This window comes from Diabrotica virgifera, chromosome 9 (assembly GCF_917563875.1).
Source record: "Diabrotica virgifera virgifera chromosome 9, PGI_DIABVI_V3a".
Lineage (NCBI taxonomy): Eukaryota > Metazoa > Arthropoda > Insecta > Coleoptera > Chrysomelidae > Diabrotica > Diabrotica virgifera.
Window position 1 is genome coordinate 63,182,984 of NC_065451.1, and position 20,108 is coordinate 63,203,091.

Genomic DNA, 20,108 nt, shown 5'->3' on the forward strand with positions numbered 1-20,108 from the left:
GCAGTTCTCGCCAGTGGCGCACACCCACACCCCCCTACACGCGACACTATATTATACACGAAATTTTCGATTTTCTAAATCTGACTGAATTGAAAATTGGGCCAACTCCCATCTTAAAGTTCAGAAAAAGACTCACCGATTTATATGTCAATCATCGATTTTGGTCCAAGGGTGTAGATTTTAGGGCCCTTCCTATTTAGGGTCTGTTTTTCGTTCTCGTCCCCAAAATTCCCAAAAATTTTAAAAATTAAGTCCAACCTTTGCGGCTTCTAATAGAACTGATCATTACCTTTCCAACGCATGTCTAATTTTGAAAATCGGTTATACCATTCAAAAGTTATAGAGCTTAGAAATGTGACTCAATTTTTATTTAAAAAAGAGAAAATGTTTGTGGATATGTATGTATGTGTGTTTAAAAGTTAAACCCATTTGATATTTTTTCTCTGTGTTTGAAGAGGGGGTCAGGGCCGATTTAGAACCGGTGTAGTTTGTGACTTTTGACCACCCATAAGCCAGCTATAGGACTTGGTAGGTACAAAACAGCATATTTTTTTGGGGTATATATCTTCGGTTCAAGAAGAGACAGGAAAACCGTAAATACACCAAATCCATAGAGTTGAGTTAAGCTTTTAAATGGTGTCTAAGCTGTCAGGATCAGACATACGCACGGCTCAGTATCGCCGAAAAACTGAAAAACTAAACTTTGAAAATTTTGGTTTTTCGACAATTACTCAACATTTCGACCTACGAATTGCGCCAATAACTTAGCGTTTGTAGAAGGACTCAAGACGAATCTAACGGTGTATACCTTATATCCGGGAAAGTTCGAATTTTTAGGTTATAGGCTTCATAAGTATGATAAAATCTATTTCCTGTGGGAAAAACGGTTTCTTAAGATCAATAATTCCTGTAATAGCTTCAGTTATCATACTTGACCTTAGATCCATCAGATACTACTGGTCAATACGTTTCAAACTCATGTTTACTGATCAAAATCGGTTAAGCCGTTTAGAAGTTATTAAGCTATAAAAGTATAATCCAATTAACGATTATTCCCGAAATGGTTTATGTAGTTGTAGTGGTTACGACGCTAAATTTGATCTGGCAACGGGCAATCCGATTTCATTTACCGGCCATCTCAATATTTTTGTTTCAATCTATTTCGAATAGAAAAAAATCTAGTGTACATTCGATAGATACTAGATTATTTGGGATATAATGCAACAAAGGTGACCATTTATAAAGCTTGACGTGTAATAGGTAGTGTGACCAACTCCAATTCAGTCGAACTCGGGACAAAGCTGAAAAAAATACTTAAAATCCGGGACTTTTCAATGAAAATCGGGCCATGTTTTTCAAATATAGAACTTTAATATCATCATTTTATTGATAATTTAACATTTTTATGTTGACAATGATATTTTTGTTGGGATTAAGCAACAATTGATTGTAATTATAACTACATTTTTCTTAGTTTTTGACGTTTCGACTCCCAATCCGGAAATCGTTCTTAAAAAAGGAAATTTTTTATGTTGTACTAGTATTACAAAGAGCACTGAACGCTAGAATGCTGGAAAAAAGACCGGTTGGAAAGCCAAGACAGGGCTGGGAAGACACAGTAAACAGCGACGCAAAAGCACTTTTAGGAGTCCGTGTATGGAGAAGAGCAGCCACATACAAACAACAAGGGTGGAGGCAAAAAATAAAGGAGGCCAAGGCTCAATATGGGCTGTAGCGTCGTAGAAGAAAAAAAATTAGTACATATTACATTCCAGACATTGTCGACTTTTTTGCGTCCCACCAATTCAATTTAATGTGAATTCTTAAAAGAATAACGTATTCAAAATTTCAAAATAAAATTTTACCAAAACGTTGAAAATTCGGATGGCCCAGAAGCCTTGTCCGGGACAGCGGGACACGACTTCGTAATTCAACACTAGTAATAGGGGAACATTGCATTCAACTTCATACATTTAATTTATAAATAACTTTGAAAAACTCCTGATACAAGAATAAAAAACCGCTAAACGCCGTAAAAATGAGTGGCGCATAAAATATTCCAGCTACAAAAGATCTGATATGAATATTACGTGGCGCGAAAATGGATTTTCATTTGATGCAAAACAAAATTCTAGTTTTATTTTAAAAGATTTTTCCATAATATTTGCTAAATTTGAAGTAAACGCGCCACAAAAGAGTTTTAAAATGCAAACTGTATCAAAGTTACTCTTTTGTGGCGCGTTTACTTCAAATTTAGCAAATATTATGGAAAAATCTTTTAAAATAAAACTAGAATTTTGTTTTGCATCAAATGAAAATCCATTTTCGCGCCACGTAATATTCATATCAGATCTTTTGTAGCTGGAATATTTTATGCGCCACTCATTTTTACGGCGTTTAGCGGTTTTTTATTCTTGTATTCTATATTCTAGAAAGTTTTCAGAGTAAACTGCGCGAGTTTCTGCGCAGAACGTTAAATAACGAGGTGGTGTTTACGATAACATAAACTTTATAATTACAACACGTGCTGATTTGTTTATTCAATGAAGTAACTTTGCTTTGTTCAAATTATTTATTTTTGCACAAGAATTTACTTCTCTATCCAAATATATTACTAAAAAATAAAGAAATAAAAGTAGTAACTTATAACCTTAAAATGTCATTTCACATTTCTTTTTTTCTTAGGTTACCTCTAACTTTGTTTTCTTTCATAAGTGGCCTTTTATTTATAACAAAATTCTATTTAATGTCAGTCACATTACACACTACGCATGCGTTTCACAACAATTATGTTAAGATTTAACTGTAGGTGTAAAACAAGGAACAATGGAAAAATTGTATAAATTTAGTACATAAATTTTCGTTATTATTCTTGAAATAATTTTCGAAGTAAATCTCGGTCATGTAAAACGGCTCTAAGTCGAACGATTCTTACACTATGGCGCGTCGACATTTTTGTGAACATTTCAACATCAGACGTTTAGCCGATGCACCGTCGGCATCTTTAGTGAATAATTGGGTAAAAAGATTCCGAGCAACAGGTTCTGTTATAAACCACAAACCAGCTGGTAGACCCAGAACCATGAGAACGCCAGACAATATCGACAGGGTACGGCGCGCTGTAAATCGCCATCCCAGGCGGTCAGTTCGCAAACATTCTAAAGGTCGCCTCATATTATAATGCACGTCGCGTTTTCGTCACGTAGCGTTTCGTTTGCGAAAAATATAATTTAATGGTTTTTAAATTGAACCATTCATATTGTGCGTATAAGACACGTAACGTAGCGTATAAGACACGTTACGTCTGCGTTCGGTTCATTCGAAAACAATATTTTTCGGATGTTGACAGATACGGGTCGTTTTCCCCTTGTTGTTTATGTAGGTATTTCTTTGAATTTGATACCGAGTATTTAGACCGGTCAGTATCGTCGCCCTCGCTAGCGAAATTATTCCGATTTGATTTTTTGCACAAATTTACTCAAAGAGAGGTTCTTATAACATATCCACAGGGTGCCAGGCGGTGCCGTGGTCGAAAAATTGTTTAAACAATCTTTTTTAAACAAATTCTCAAAAATATTTTTTCATTCGAGCAATATTTTTTTTAGATAATTTGGGTAATTCTGAGCAAAAAAGGTTTCTTGTCATTTTTCTCTAAAATTGCGAAAAATCAAGGAATAACTCGATTAAAAATTATTATTATGAATTTCAATAAGTGACCAAATCAAGTTTCAAACAACTTCTTCAAGGTCCTGAAGAGATTTTTGTCATTATTTTATTACAAAGCTGTTATTTTTAACTATTAACAATTACCGCTATTCGCGGTGTGCAAGTACTTGGAAGGGGAAACGAGAAACGACCCTGCGCGAGTCGCGGAGAAATATTGCAACTATCTTAAATAATTCATATTGTCAAATTGACGTATATTTCATACCTTCTGTCAATGAAGCAGAAAAATTATATATTGCTCCACAATATTGATATGATATGCAATTATTATATAAAGGTAAATTTAATTAATTTTATTTTGCTTGCAGTACTGCATTTTAATAACTAATTTTATTTATTACATACAATTGTTGACGTTTTCATAACATAACCTGAATCTTATTTTTTCTTCTTATTATTTTTTTGGACTATGGCCTTGACAATTATCCAGTAACCAGGACTAATATAATTGGCCAATATAATTAAAAGTGCGAATTTTAGTATAGAGCGTAGAAATAGGGGTCGCTTTGCCGAACTTGCACGGTCCCAATAGTCCAACTGTATCGTCGCCCCCGTTAGCGAAATTAGATTTTTTTGCACAAACTTACTCAAAAAGAGGTCCTTATAACACATCAACAGGGTTCCGGGCGGTGCCGTGGTCTAAAAATTGTTTAAACAATTTTTGTTAAACAAATTCACAAATATAATTTTTTATTAATAATTTAATTAAACCCAAATTAATAATAATTTGAGTTATTCTGGGCAAAAAAGGTCTCTTGTGATTTTTCTCTAAAATTGATTGTTGTCGAGTTATATGGCCATTTCCGCATTTTTGCAAGATATGTTTTTTGCTAAGAATAACCCAAATTATCTAAAAAAAAATCGTTCGTAATGAAAAAATTATTTTTGTGAATTTGTTTAATAAGAATTGTTAAAACAATTGTTTGACAACGGCACCGCCCGGCACCCTGTGGATATGTTTGTTATAAGGACTCTTTTTGAGTAAGTTTGTGCAAAAACATCTAATCGAAATAGTTTCGCTAACGGGGGCGACGATACAGTTGGACTATAGCATAGGCGCCCATACACACGGGCAGGGGGGGGGCCGTGCCCCCCCCTAGCTTTTCGGGAAAGAACAAAAATTAAATTTATATTACATAAACGTATTTTTGTCAAAAAATTATTGGATAATTTTGAGAGAAAAATTGGAAACAAACAACATTTATTAATAAAAAGATTCACATATTGGGTAATTAATAGTTTAACAGAAAATCTGTGTGTCTGCGACAGCGGTCTATATGGAATGTGCATAATACACATTTTGCACAGTCACGGTATGCTAACATTGAAAGAGATTAGAAACGTGGGAACATAATATATACTGTAATCGACACCCAAAATTATAAATTAAATGAATCATTTATAATACTGCAAAGAAAATCATATCAGCAAGAAATCCGATCTCTGACCGATAATCACTAATGAGCCATTTGTCTTTAAGAACTGGTACTATAAAGATAAAGTGTAAAATCTGTGAAGTGGTTATATTTGTTTTCTATATTAAGTTTTGTGTACACCGAATAGAACCATCTTCATAAGCAGAAATAAATTTATATTGAAAAATAATTTTTAAAATTGATTGAACATAGTCAAATTTTAGTTTGCAAAAGTATTTTTTTAGTAAGTAGATTATATTAAAGTGTACATTATGATGAACAGAATAATTTTATTTAAATGAAAAACAGGTGATCTTTCATGACGAATGAGCAGGGCCGGCCCGTCCATATAGGCGAACTAGGCGGCCGCCTAGGGCGCAAAATCCGCCTAGGGCGCAAAATTAGGGACGTAGTACTTTCTCATGTAGTAGTTGTGTAACTCGCAGAGACAGAAAAATCACTGGGTAATGAAAGGTGAAGGATATTTTATTTTAGTTGTCTTATAAAATAAGAAAACGCAAAACTATAACTTAACGTTAACATTAATTACTCGTTTTGGCAACCTCGCTGAGCGTAAGCCTACTTAGTGGCGCAGTGGTCGCGGCAACCCCACACTCTTCACTTCAGTCAAGCCAGCAGTCATAGCGTGAACAGAATAAGAGTACTAGTCTGTCATTAGGGCGCTGCGTGTTATGCATTTTCACTTTTCAGTTTAGTGTAGTAGTGCAGTGTTGTTGACTTTGTTTGTGCATTGATTGACAGTAGTAGTAGTTGTTAATTTACGATAACAAAACTGCAAAAGGAAGTTTGAATTAACAAGTAAGTAGCTTATACTCTTCATATTTATAATTTTTTTCAGTCATCATATCATATAGGCCATTGTCATATTGTTGTTGTATATAGGCCTAAATCAAATCAAAATTGAGATTGTTTAATTATCATAACTTAAAGAAAACCCCTTGTGAACACTTGCCTCTGTTTCGCCTACGATGCCGATGTGATTGATTAGGAACTGGCTGCTGAGTGCTGGTCATGCTGGCTGCTGTTCTGGGATTTGGGCGAACTGAGTGGTTGTTTAATTTATTTAATATTACACAATATGAATGTTGAATGAATTATTAGTTTTGAAATCCACCTGGACATTTCTAATTTTGCTTCCAAATATTTATCAAAACAAATTATTTTTTGTTGAAAACAGTATAACTTGACTTTTTAAGCAAGAATGACCATTGGATTTTTTTGTAAAATTTTTTAACTTCTAATTTCTATCAAATTGATTTCAAAATTAGGCCTACTTTAAATGTATTTATAAATAATATTAAAATAATAGGCTATTAATGTAATTTTATTTAAGAGAAGTCCTTGCTTCTTGGGGGTGTAATCCTAATTTCATATCTTGAGTAAAGACATTCAAAATTTTTTCATTTTTTCAAAATGAAGTTAGCTTAATCCAATCATTGTTTTCTTTCCAGATATGATGTCAGGAAAACACTCGGGCTCTTGGTTTAAGAAAAGAAGACAGGAAAGAGAGGAGTCAGCAAAAAAAGCTAAAGGGTCTTTTGAAAAATATTTAATTAAACCAAATGACACAACTCTTAGGGAGGAAAGTTATAATGAATCACCTTCCACCTCTGGAAAAACCAACCAGCTCCTACCTCAAGAATATGCTACAGAGAAAACAGATACTGAATCACCTTCTACTTCTGGGGGAATCATCCAGATCCAACCTCAAGAATGTCCTAGGAGGATAACAGCTATTGAACCGCCATCTACTTCTGCAGAAAACAACGAACGTCAACTGCAAGAATTTCAAAATAATTTCGTTGAAATGGACGTTGACGTTACAGATAATGCAGTGGAATTACTGCCGGAAAATTCAATCTCACCCAAAGTTACGCTTGATTATGCTGATCCAGCGTCTTGGGACACTCTAAATATTAATCGCCAAACTTTACGAACCATTTTAGTAGAGCATGGACCTGACCAAGTAAAAGGAAAATTTCCGAAGGGTGTGAATAACAGAAAATTTTCTGACTTTCATTATAGAAGGAGGCTTCCAAATGGTGAATATGTGTACCGAGACTATCTTCAATACTCAAAATCTACCGACAAAGTTTTCTGTTTTTGTTGTAAGGTGTTTGGCGGCATAAATGTCTCTTCTTCATTAGGCAAAAGTGGTTGTAATGACTGGCACAATATGTCGGCCCTCCTTGAAACGCACGAAACATCAAATGATCACCTTCAAAACTTTGAAAAATGGAAAACACTGAAAAAAGCACTTAAAAAAAATTTAACTGTTGACAATGTTTATGAACAAAAAATAAAACAAGAGGAAATTTACTGGCAGAAAATTCTAGAACGGCTGTTTGCTCTCGTCAAAACTCTTGGGTCCCAAAACTTGTCATTTCGCGGCACGACAGAAAAATTAGATGTTAATGACAACGGAAATTTTTTAAAATTTATTGAATATTTGGCCATGTTTGACCCAATAATGAATGAGCATCTAAGAAAAATCAAAAGTGATGTCAACAGGCACACTCATTACTTAGGGAAAAATATACAAAATGAGATGATTCAAACTTTAGCTAATGCAATAAATGCAGATATATTGTCCTCAGTACATACGGCTAAATATTTTTCTATTATTTTAGACTGCACACCAGATGTTAGTCACGTAGAGCAAATGACAATTATTATTCGATTTGTTGAACTACCAAAGTCATCTCTGGCATCCTCAACAGAAGTATCTAGTTATCATCAAGTACTTGTAAAAGAACACTTTTTGGGATTTGTGCCTCTCACTGAAAGTACCAGTGGTGAGTATATGACGGAAGTAGTTTTAGAAAAGTTAAAAGAGATTTCTTTGCCTGTAGAGAATATTCGTGGGCAAGGTTATGACAACGGAAGCAACATGAGAGGAAAAGAAAGTGGAGTTCAAAAGAGAATTTTAGATGTCAACCCACGTGCATTTTATGTTCCATGCTGCTCACACACTTTGAACCTTGTTGTGAACGATGCAGCTTCGTGCTGTGTAGAGGTTACTACTTTTTTCGATGTGGTTCAACGAACATATGTGTTTTTTTCGGCATCAACTCGACGATGGGATGTTTTGCGCCGTCATGTTCCAGCTTTGACATTAAAACCCTTAAGTGATACAAGATGGTCCAGTCGAATTGATGCACTAACGCCTCTGCGGTACCACTTGTCTCATGTGTGTGATGCTTTGGAGGAGATTTCTGAGGACACTTCTCTAAAAGGATCAAGTGGCAGTATTGCGAAGGTAGAAGCACTTGGATTACTTAAACACCTCTCAGACTTCAAGTTTATTGTTGCCCTTGTTACATGGCACAATATTTTATTTCAGGTAAACCTAACCAGTAAGATACTACAAGAAAAGGATTTGAGTCTCCAGAAAGCAGTTAGTCACCTGAAAAAAACCGAAGAGTTTTTGGTTACAGCCAGAAGTGATGTACAGTTTCAGAGAGTTCTGGTTGATGCTAAGGAAGTAGCAGAAGAAGTTGGAATAGAACCAATTTTTGAGAGGGAGAAGGTCCGAATAAGAAAAAAGAAGAAAATGTTTGATTATGAATCAACAGATGAATCAGCAAATGTTGCCAGTGACCCGTCAGAAAGTTTCAAGATTCAATTTTATTTTGCTCTTTTAGACACGGCTGCTAATGCGGTAAAAGAAAGATTTTCCCAGTTAAATACAGTATCTGGTGTCTTTGGATTTTTATACAACATTACTGATCTTAAAAACAAGACTACATCTGAGGTTAAGTCGATGTGCAACAACTTAGAAAAATCATTAGGAATTCAAAAAGATGGACGTTTAATTGAATCTGATATTGATGCTGTAGGACTGTGTTCTGAATTGAAAGCAATTTCTCATCATCTCATCGACTCTATATCAAGCCCTGAAGAAGTCCTAAACTACATTTACCAACACAACCTTGAGAATGGATTTCCTAACATATGTGTAGCACTTCGTATTTTGCTTACGATGCCACTTTCTGTAGCTAGTGCAGAACGGAGTTTTTCCAAACTTAAATTAATTAAAACCTATCTCCGCAGTACAATGTGCCAGGAGAGACTTGTAGGTCTGGCGACAATATCTATTGAAAGTGAGAGAGCAAGACAAGTAGACTTAAAAGTTCTCATTCAAGAATTTGCTAAGCAGAAAGCAAGAAAAGTGCCCTTAGGACTTTAGTTTTTAGCCAAGAAATACTGTTAATTTCTAATCTGTATTTAAAAGTGACTTTCAGTCCGAAGTTAATAGAACAGTAATCCAATAGCAAACAATATTGCAATATGTTAGTCAGTGTATTGTTTAAGACAGTGTTATAAAAGATTTGTAGACTAACTTTGAGTCTCCGTTTTTTATGATGAAAATTATATGTACAGAATTCAACTTTGACCCATTAAACCCATATGCCTTTGGTTAAAGTACGTCTTATGTAATTACATTTGCTTTTTATGAAATTAAAGTTTGTGTTATGTAAAATAGCAGTTATTTTATTTATATATCCCAGTCATTAATCAAAGGTTTATTAAATTAAATTAAATTATTAACATAACACAGAGTTGAAATACCGTGTCCCGGTAAAGTGCTAGTTGAACTTTTTCAACTGTAATGAGGGCGCAAAATTTGTTTTCGCCTAGGGCGCCGCAAACCCTAGGGCCGGCCCTGCGAATGAGTGTTATATACAGGGTGTCCCAAAAGTAGCGGAAAGGTCGAATAATTCGCGAAATGAACATCGGATCGAAAAACTGAAAAATATGTGTTAAATATTTCTCAAAAATCTATGCGATGACACTAAACAAGTCCACCACTTCAACCGCTGGGTGTGGAGCAGGGGGTAACTTTAAAATCTTAAATGGAACCCCTAATTTTTGTTGCAGATTTGTATTTTTCTTGTAAAAATAAGCAAATTTTATTCGAGCCATTTTGCGAATTGTGGATAGAGAGCGCTATAATCGAAAAAAACGATATATCGTGATACCATAGCAAAATTATAGAAACGGTCTAATATCTCGAGAAATATACTTGACAAATATACTATACTTTACAAATGAAAAACTAAAAAACACGCGTTTAATATTTTTCAAAAATCTATAGAATGACATCAAACAGGAACCCCCGTTTTTTATTGCAGATTGAGTCTCCTCCTCAAAAAATAAGTAACATTTATTCGAATCTTTTTTTAGAATTGTTGACGGATGGCGCTATAATCGAAAAATGCGATTTTTTTGCGCCATTTATCAACGATTCTAAAAATGTTTGGAATATATGTGACTTATTTTTCATAAGGATTCTAAATCTGCAAAAATAAAGAGGGCTCCTTTTTAAGATTTTAAAGTAAAAGCTTGGTTCGACACATACTCATGGTTAGTCTACTCGCCATAGTTGAAGGCAGTGCTTTGCAAGCATTGTATTCTTTTCAAACGGGTTTTAAAGAGAGGCGCAACTTTTGTGGCACCCATGACATTTCCATTTAAAAACTTGGTCTAGTATTTAAATGTATGCATAATTTCTCACAACATGGTTCAAACTAGGTTTTTTAGGTGGTTTAAACTACAGTAGACTCTCTCTATAACGAGAACTGAAATGGTGGACTAATTATCTCGTTATAAGCGGATCTCGTTATATCAAACAACGATGCATGCCTTGTTTTGATGCCTCTAACGTAGTTTGTTAGGTGTCGATGGTCAACCTGAACAGTAAACAATGAGACTTCGCCGTCATAAATTGTAAATTTCCTATAATATTCAATATCGGTCGATAAACAGGCAGAAGATTATTACAGGTGGCCGAGTTTATTACAGCACTGGCCTCGAGTTCATTTATTTATTTATGACCATTACAACGCTAAAAACAGGTAAAGACACGTATTCTTCGATTTCAATTTTCCTCGTTGTAACCAAATATGCCTCGTTATAGAGCGTTATAGTTCAATAGGAATTTCATGGAACACCTAATGTACCTCGTTATAAGCGAAACCTCGTTATATCCTTCGTTATAGAGAGAGTCTACTGTATATATTGTCATCCGAAATATACAAAATGTAATGTGCAACATCTTCACGTTTGGCCCCCCCCTAAAATTTTTTATATGGGCGCCCTTGGACTATAGCGCTAATTGTTAATAAACTAAAAATAACAGCTTTGTAGTAAAATAATGACAAAAATCTCTTTGGGACCTTGAAGAAGGGGTTTGAAACTTGATTTGGTCACTTATTGAAATTCATAATAATACTTTTAATCGAGTTATTAAGCCTTGAAAATGGCCTTTTCGCATTTTTCAAGTTTTTAATCGCATGTAACTCGACAACAATCAATTTTAGAGAAAAATGACAAGAGACCTTTTTTGCCCAGAATGACCCAGTTTATCTAAAAAAATATTGCTCGAAATGAAAAAAATATTTTTGTGAATTTGTTTAAAAAAAATGTTTAAACAATTTTTCGACCACGGTACCGCCCGGCACCCTGTGGATATGTTATAAGGACTTCTTTTTGAGTAAGTTTGTTTAAAAATATCGAATCGGAATAATTTCGCTAGCCGGGGCGACGATACTGCCCGGTCTAATTTAAAAAGTAGTTTTCGAGGCAATTTGTCATGTAAACATGTGTTGTGACAATAAACACATCTGCACCACACCAAACTGAAACCAACGTAAACGTTCTATGTATGATAATGTGAATGGGCAGTCCGATTGACGGTCTGCAAACGCTACGTGCCGAAAACGCGACGTGCATTATAATATGACGCGACCTTTAATCATTGCGATTGGCGCGCACTAGTGTCCAAAGAATATTGCGGAATGACTTAAAGTTTCACCCCTATAAGATTCAGCTTTGTCAATTTTTGAAGCCGGACGATCATCTAAAACGAAAAATTTTTGCTGAAACAATGATAAACAATTTTTGGAATGAAGGTGGTATGGAGAACATTATTTTTAGTGATGAAGCACATTTTCATCTTAACGGATATGTGAACAAGCACAATTGCCGCTATTGGGCCCAAGATAATCCAAGGCAAAAACACCAAAGACAATTACACTCCAAAAAAGTGACCGTATGGTGTGCCATGTCCGCCTCGGGCATAATCGGGCCGTACTTTTTTGAAGATGGTGCAGGACGTGCGGTTACTGTGAACAGCGCCCGCTACACCACTATGATTCGTAATTCTTTACGCCAATCCTTGCGCCAGATCCCTGGCTATGATGTCAACGGAACGTGGTTTCAGCAAGATGATGCCACGGCACATACTGCAGCAATGTCAATCAACGCAGTTACAGAACTGTTTCCTGGAACGGTTATTTCAATTAACGGAGATATTTTGTTTCCCCCACGATCCCCAGACCTGACCCCTTAGATTTTTTTCTATGGGGGTACCTAAAGAGTATCGTCTACACCGATCCAGTACCAGAAACCATACAGCAACTGAAAGACCGCATTACCAATGCTGTACGTAACATACCCGTTCAGATGTGCCAGCGAGTTTTCCGCAGCTTGCGCTCTAGGTTAACAGCCTGCTACGAAGAAGACGGCCAACATTTAAAGGATATTTTATTTAAACAATAAATCCGCATTGTTAACGTACCCAACAAGTGTATTAAAATTGTTCTAAAATGATTTGAATGTTTCTTTTTATTCCTTTAAAACCCTCAATCCATTATGGGATACCCTGTATTAGGCTATGATGGAATATTCAATGTTAATTTCCCCAAAAAAAAATGCGTGGATATAACTGTGATGGAATTTAAATATCTATACTAAATTTACAATCAAGATGCAGTAGAAATAAACAAACCAAGACAACTAGGAGCAATCCCGAATCATAATTTACAATGTATAATCACTTTGGAAATCATGATTTGAGATTTACAATGTATATACATTGTAAATTATGATTCGGCAGTGCTCCTAGTAGCATTCTACGTGTCTTGGTTTGTTTATGTCTACTGCATCTTGATTGTAAATTTAGTATAGTCATCACACTATCTAGCTACGGAAGGCTCGAAACAGAAGTGGAAGATTAAGTGAATAGAGCAAACAGAGCCGCAGGGATCTGAACAAAACGATATGGAGAAATAAATCAGAATTTACAAAACAGTTATCAGACCAATAATGACACACGACAGACACATTACTCGAAACAGAGAGGACAAAAATAAAGCTAGAAACAGCAGAGATGAAATCCCTTAGAAAAATTGATGTGGTAAGACACGATGGGACAGCTAGAATAGTAAAATGGAATGATCACGAAAACGATGAAACTTACTGGGAGCACACTGAAAAATAGACATGTCTACACAAAAACAAGGAGAAGAAGAAGTATATTCAAATGAAAGACTATATTGTGAAAAACTATATTGTGTTTTTTCGCAACCATACCGGGAAATTTTCAATTATATAATATCATATTTACTTTTATATACATAAAAACAAGTTTCATGTGTTCACTTTCTTTGTAAGTAATATAAAAAGAACTTCACAACAATCACATGGCCTTTTATTTTGCACGTAAGCATAAAAATAAAAATAAATAAAAATGTCCCACCTTTCCCTCGCATTATTAGCCTGCCTCCTCTCTTTTTCCCTTTGGGCTTTAATATCTGGATCTAAATCACCCTCCTCTGTTTCATCAGCACTGGAACAACTGTTGTAACATTTAAAATCGGGGCGTTTGTCAACCCAGAATGATCTTTTTAAAGAGGTATTGAAATCATAGAAATATGTTTGTGCGAACTTTGTAGTTTGTAGAATTGCTTGAAGATTTTAGCGAAACAACAGTTACTTACTATTTTATTATATTATCTGTTATTTTCTTACCAGCCATAAGTTGCCAATTAATGAGTTACCAATCATTCATAGGGCAACTCTATTCTCTCCTGAATTTTAAATTTATAGTTGAAGTTCCAACTTTGGATTTTACACTAATGCGTGTAATAAATGTATGTGATCAACTGAGTCTCGGACCAAGAACCGATTAGATGCTTACAATAAAATGTGTCCTCCAACCCAGTGAGCTATCAAACCGATTGACATTGATTTGGTTCCGTGAATTTCGTAAACGTGTATCTACATTGGATGAACCACGTACTGAACGGCCCACCGATGCAGTTACACCGGAAAATGTAAAGAAATTCCACAAAATGGTTCTACCTGATCGTAAAGTGAAGGTACGTGAATTGGCCACAAGAATTAGTAAAGAGCGCACAAATAATATTTTGAACCATGTTTTGAATATGAAAAAAATATCCTGCTGATATGTGCCGCGTTTGCGACCATTGATCAAAAACATGATCGTTTGGCCACTTCTCAGCAGTGTTTGGACCTAATGAAGCACAATCCATCAGACTTTTCAGAAAGCACAAGAAGAAGACACAATCCATCAGAAAGCACGGCACAGGACTGAAACCAGTAAACGTGCTCCGGAGCGACCAAGAGTCGATCAATAGGGCTTTTCATTCACAGTCATTTGTTTCGAGCTTCTGTCATGTGTCACATAATATTAATATATCTACGTCATACGTTATTGGTATATAGTATATACCAATGATACAAACCAAAGACGTATGACGTAGCTTTATTAATATTATAAAAAGGAAAAAATTCCTCTCATTGGCTGTATACCATAATAAAAAACTTACTAAGGAAGTAAAACTTCTCTTGTAGGTAGATGGTATATAAATTTATTAAAAATTTTTCTAAAAAGATCCAAGTCGGATTAAAGTGGATACATCACTAGTACAAAACAAACGTTTTCGGACTAATCAGTCCATCGTCAGGTTGAAACCTAAAATAAGTAAACCACTGTATAAAAAGGCAAAGTTGAAATTCTGACTATTAGAAAGTTAGGAAAAAAATTAAAACATGTGGTTACTTACTTCAGATCCAAAGTAGTTGGAACTAGCTACACAGTTAGGTCGAATGACCTTAACATTACAAAAATTAAGCCATTACGGCTACAACAATGTCAACAATAAGTTAATAGATCTATTCTATATCTATACTTTGGATCTGAAGTAAGTAACCACATGTTTTAATTTTTTTCCTAACTTTCTAACAGTCAAAATTTCAACTTTGCCTTTTTATACAGTGGTTTACTTATTTTAACAACTTGGATTTTTTTAGAAAAATTTTTAAGAAATTTATATACCATCTACCTACAAGAGAAGTTTTACTTCCTTAGTAAGTCTATTAATATTATGTGACACATGACGAAGCTCGAAACAAATGGCAATCGATGAAAAGCCCTATAGGGCTTTTCATTCACAGTAATTTGTTTTGAGCTTCTGTCATGTGTCACATAATATATCTACGTCGTACGTTATTGGTATACGCTCTGAGCTTCGCTGGTGTCGCTCCTAGCGGATTACTATTCAACTTTCACCGGTAATTTTTAAATTTATTATTTATTTGTTATCGCTTAATATTTACAACGCAAAAAAGTAATTAAATTGTAATCGATTTTTTTAAGATTTTGCTAATCATTTTGACGTTCTATTGATAAAATATGAATTTCTTACTTCGGATACTTTCACAATTATCGTGTAGATGGCGCTAAGATTAATGGATTAATTGATAATTACATGTTAAGGAACATTAAGAAAACTTAAATGCAGTATTTAAAACGTAAGTATATTTAAGGTAAAAATATATACCACAGCTTTGACTAACTAATATTTTTTATAATTAATGTTTTTAATTTTAATTTTAAATTAATCACTTTGACATTTATGTCAAATTTCCGGTAAACGTTTACAGACTTGTCACTACTGGCGCTCGCGAATTTGTAAATATCCCCTCTACGTACGAGCTCACAGCGTATATATCAATTCTTTATGTTTGGTTTTGTCAATATTAAATTTTAAATAAAGCTGTACAAAAAAGTGAAATTGTGACATTGGTCCTTTTAGAACCAAGCCACAGATGTAAACCAAAGACGTATGACGTAGATATATTAATATTATGTGACACATGACAGAAGCTCGAAACAAATGACAATCGATGAAAAGCCCTATGGGTCACAAAAGTCATGGCCACTGTATTTTGGGATTGCACAGGCATACTTTTAATTGCCTTTCTTGAAAAAGGTAAAACTATCAATAGCCAATAGGTTTGTTCTAGCAAACAGTCAAACTAATCAGAAACCGTCAGCAAACAGTTGGTCAGTGAGAGAACATAATACAGTCACCAGTGCTATCCCCTCTACTCGCGCTGGTCCACTATTCGCTGATAGTTTCAAACCGTTTGAAACTGATGCTAGAACAAACCTAATATTGAAGAAAGAGATAAGAAATTGATTAGAGAGATTGAAGGAGAAGAGATTGAAAGAGATAATTGAAGAAACAAACAGCCATTTTGCAGAGCTTCCAGAATCATATTATTCGCACGATATAAAAAAGTTATAAAATCATTGGAATCATTGTATTGAGCTAAAAGGAGACTACATATATCGAATAAAATAAAAGAATTTTCAGGAAGAACATGTTTTTCATTTCAAATGAAGTTATTTATCAGGCCATCCAAATAGAAAATCTCCTTCCTTTTCAAGATTAGGCTTCCTTGATTAATCAGACATAACGAATCTTTATTATCCTGCCACATCAGTGCGTATATCCATCGTATCATACATAATTAATCATGGTCTATGATTACACACTATGGTTTAATACTGATATAATAAATAATGAAGCATGAAAAAAATATGAAGACGAGGAAGGAAAGTAAAAAGAAATGAAGATGAAAAAATAATTGAAGGCACTCGTGGGAGTGCCGACAGAAGTGAAAACTTCTTATAGTATATAAATTACAAGCTCAATCCTTTTTCCCCATCCAAAAAGAAGTGCTATACCTATATCATATACGCGAAGCGTATGCCCTATGTTATTTATGTATACATACACATAATTAATATACGTACAAAATTTATTTCAGCGAAGTGATGACGGTCGCAAATTCAATATTTTTTGTCCCATCCAAGAAGTACACAACGTTAATAAAGAAATTTTCACTTAAAAATTTATTTCGTCGAAGCGACGACAGTCGCTAATTTAATATTTTTCCCCATCCAAAAAGTGCACCACGTCCTTCAAGAAGTTTTCACTTCAAATATTTATTTCGTCGAAGCGATGATGGTCGCTAGTTTAATACTTTTTCACATCCAAAAAGTGCACAACGTCCCTAAAGAAGTTTTCACTTCAAAAATTTATTTCGTCGAAGCGATGACGGTCGCTAATTCAATACTTTTTCCCCATCTAAAAAGTGCACAACGTCCCTAAAGAAATTTTCACTTCAAAAATTTATTTCGTCGAAGCGATGATGGTCACGATGACGGTCGCTAATTTAATACTTTTTCCCCATCCAAAAAGTGCACAACAACCCTCAAGAAGTTTTCACTTCAAAAATTTATTTCGTCGAAGCGATGACGGTCGCCAATTTAATACTTTTTCTCATCCAAAAAGTGCACAACGTCTCTAAAGAAGTTTTCACTTCAATACAAATATGTACGTACAAAATTTATTTCGCCGAAGAGATGACGGTCGCAATGATGGTCGCGAAATAAATACTTTTTCCCCATTCAAAAATAGGTTTTACATTTATTTTAAATTTAAATACTTCTATACAATTTATGTATAGATACACATAATATAGATACCTACAAAATTTATTTCGCCGAAGAGATGACGGTCGCGAAATAAATCCTTTTTTTTTCCCATCTTAAAATAGGTTTTACATTTATTTTAGATTTAAATACTTCTATACAATTTATATATACATACAAATATTATATGTATAGCATAAGCGATGACGGTCGCAATGACGGTTGTGATGACGGTCGCAATGACGGTCGCGAATTCGCTGCTTTTTCCCCTATCCAAAAATCGCACAACGTCCCTAAAGAAGTTTTCACTTCAAAAAGAAACAGGCTCATACCGGAGCAGAAAGACAATAGCATTGTTTCAAAAGTAATAGTTGGTCAAAGCTTTGAATAAATTTGTTTGATTCTAATTTTGGGACAGTCATCAGATATCACCACCATTTCTGTCAGGGTTGCAATGCTACGCGTAACTACAATAAATCCAAAATACATAGACCCCAAGTTGAATACGACCCTATTCATAACACATCAACTCAGTTACATATTAAGAAAAATAAATATATGGAAGAATATATTTAGAAATTGAATTAAGTGATGTCATGCCACATTACACATATAATAGCATGACACCTTAATTCAATTTCTAAATATATTCTTCCATATATTTATTTTTCTTAATAAATATGTATGCGAGTTGGTATGTTATGAATGGGATCGTATCCAACTTGGTGTCTATGCTGGATTTATCATAGTTACATCTGGTGACTGTCTCAATTAGAATCAACCAAATTTATTCATACCGTTGACCAACTATTACTTTTGAAACAATGACAATAGTAAAAAGAAGAGTAGTTTATTTGCATTGTTTTTTCTGTTAATTATTGAATATGTCCCATATGGTCCGGTATTAATATTAGCTGAATATAAATGTGCTGCATATAGGTTCTGTCTAAATCTCATACTCCACTATAGTTCGGGATTCATTCATGCTCTTTTTTGAGACTTTTTATCAAATTTTATTATTTCAACTACCACTACAATACAAGTACCGTACACGACTACATTAAAATTTTATGAAAACTCTTTTTCAAATTATACCATTTAGAACACCATATAAATCACCTAGCTGTGTATGCTGTATATCATTTCTGAATTTATAACTTTTCTGAACAATGAATGAACATTTTTTGTTTTACATTGATTTTAAACCTCAATCGTTGTCAATCAAAACTGAATGATGTATGACATATCAGTATAAGCTAAATTTTATTTCTATGATTTCAATTGGATATTTGGATATATATACCGACTCAATCCAAAATTGATAACCCATTGACAGCTTTTTGAAATAGAGGTGAAGGTGTGATAGGCCCATATTCAATGTGTTTATATTCTTCAAATTTCAAAAAAGTATTATTTCATCAAATAACACTGATATACAAAAGTTTCCCGGAATTTATTCACAAGCACAACAAAAAACTCAGTACTAAAAATATTTAACTACAGTAAACCACAAAACAAACATATATAGCAATTTTCCGATGACTTTCATTGTACATTATGAATATATTTAAATATTGTTTCTAAATAAACCAAATTGTTTTATTATTGTACAAGTTTGCAAATAAAATGCCTTACACGATTGATGCAAAAAGATTGTATATTATTACAATATTTTTAAGAACAGGGTGACATTTTTAGTTTTATGTCCTAAATTATCCAGTGCTAACCAAACAAATTGGAACATATTTGGAAGTGCACGAACAAACATTAACGAATTGGTCACTTAAAACAGAAATACAAATTGAAAACGCAATACATTTAAAAAAACAGTAAAATCCTGTATAAAAGGTATATTTAAAAACCCTCAAAAGGGCCACATCAAAATCACATAACTAGTTTTCGACTGGTTTACCAGTCATCATCAGTGCTTACGTGCAATGTACATGCTAACCACCAAGATAGTATTTAACAAAAATATGTGGGTCAAAGCCCAGTAAAAGAAGTCCGTCAAGGAAACATTGATTTAAAAAGCTACATTAAGTATGGATGTTTAAAATATTTAGCTAATCTGCCCCAGGTAACATCTGAGCTGTGGATTTGACTTGTTTACATGTTGAAAGTATGACGGCAAGTGTGTTTCGCTTGCGTTTTATACGTAAAATGAATACATGAATAGATGATGAATACATGCGTTACTAAAATTATTCTTCTTCTTTCTCTTTTTATTGGCTTGCATACTTTATTGAAAATGGAATCAAATCTGTGTGAACAGAGTTCAATTGATTTCAAGTTCATCTTAATCTCTCGGATACCACAGCTTGACCTAACATGGTTTAAAATTCACAATATCTATA

The 20,108-nt window shown here is 34.2% G+C and overlaps 1 protein-coding gene across 13 annotated transcripts in view; it reads right to left on the reverse strand.

Moving 5' to 3' along the window:
• LOC114325175 (protein daughterless) overlaps nt 1–20,108 on the reverse strand; it is a 551,617-nt gene that overhangs the window by 27,073 nt on the left and 504,436 nt on the right. For 10 of the 13 annotated variants that reach the window (XM_028273157.2, XM_028273154.2, XM_028273153.2 and 7 more), the window contains one exon: nt 13,705–13,803. The exons of the other annotated variants lie outside the window; for them this stretch is intronic. In XM_028273157.2, the coding sequence (XP_028128958.1) occupies nt 13,705–13,803 (99 nt within the window). The remainder of the gene's footprint in view (nt 1–13,704; nt 13,804–20,108) is intronic. 13 annotated transcript variants of the gene reach the window in all.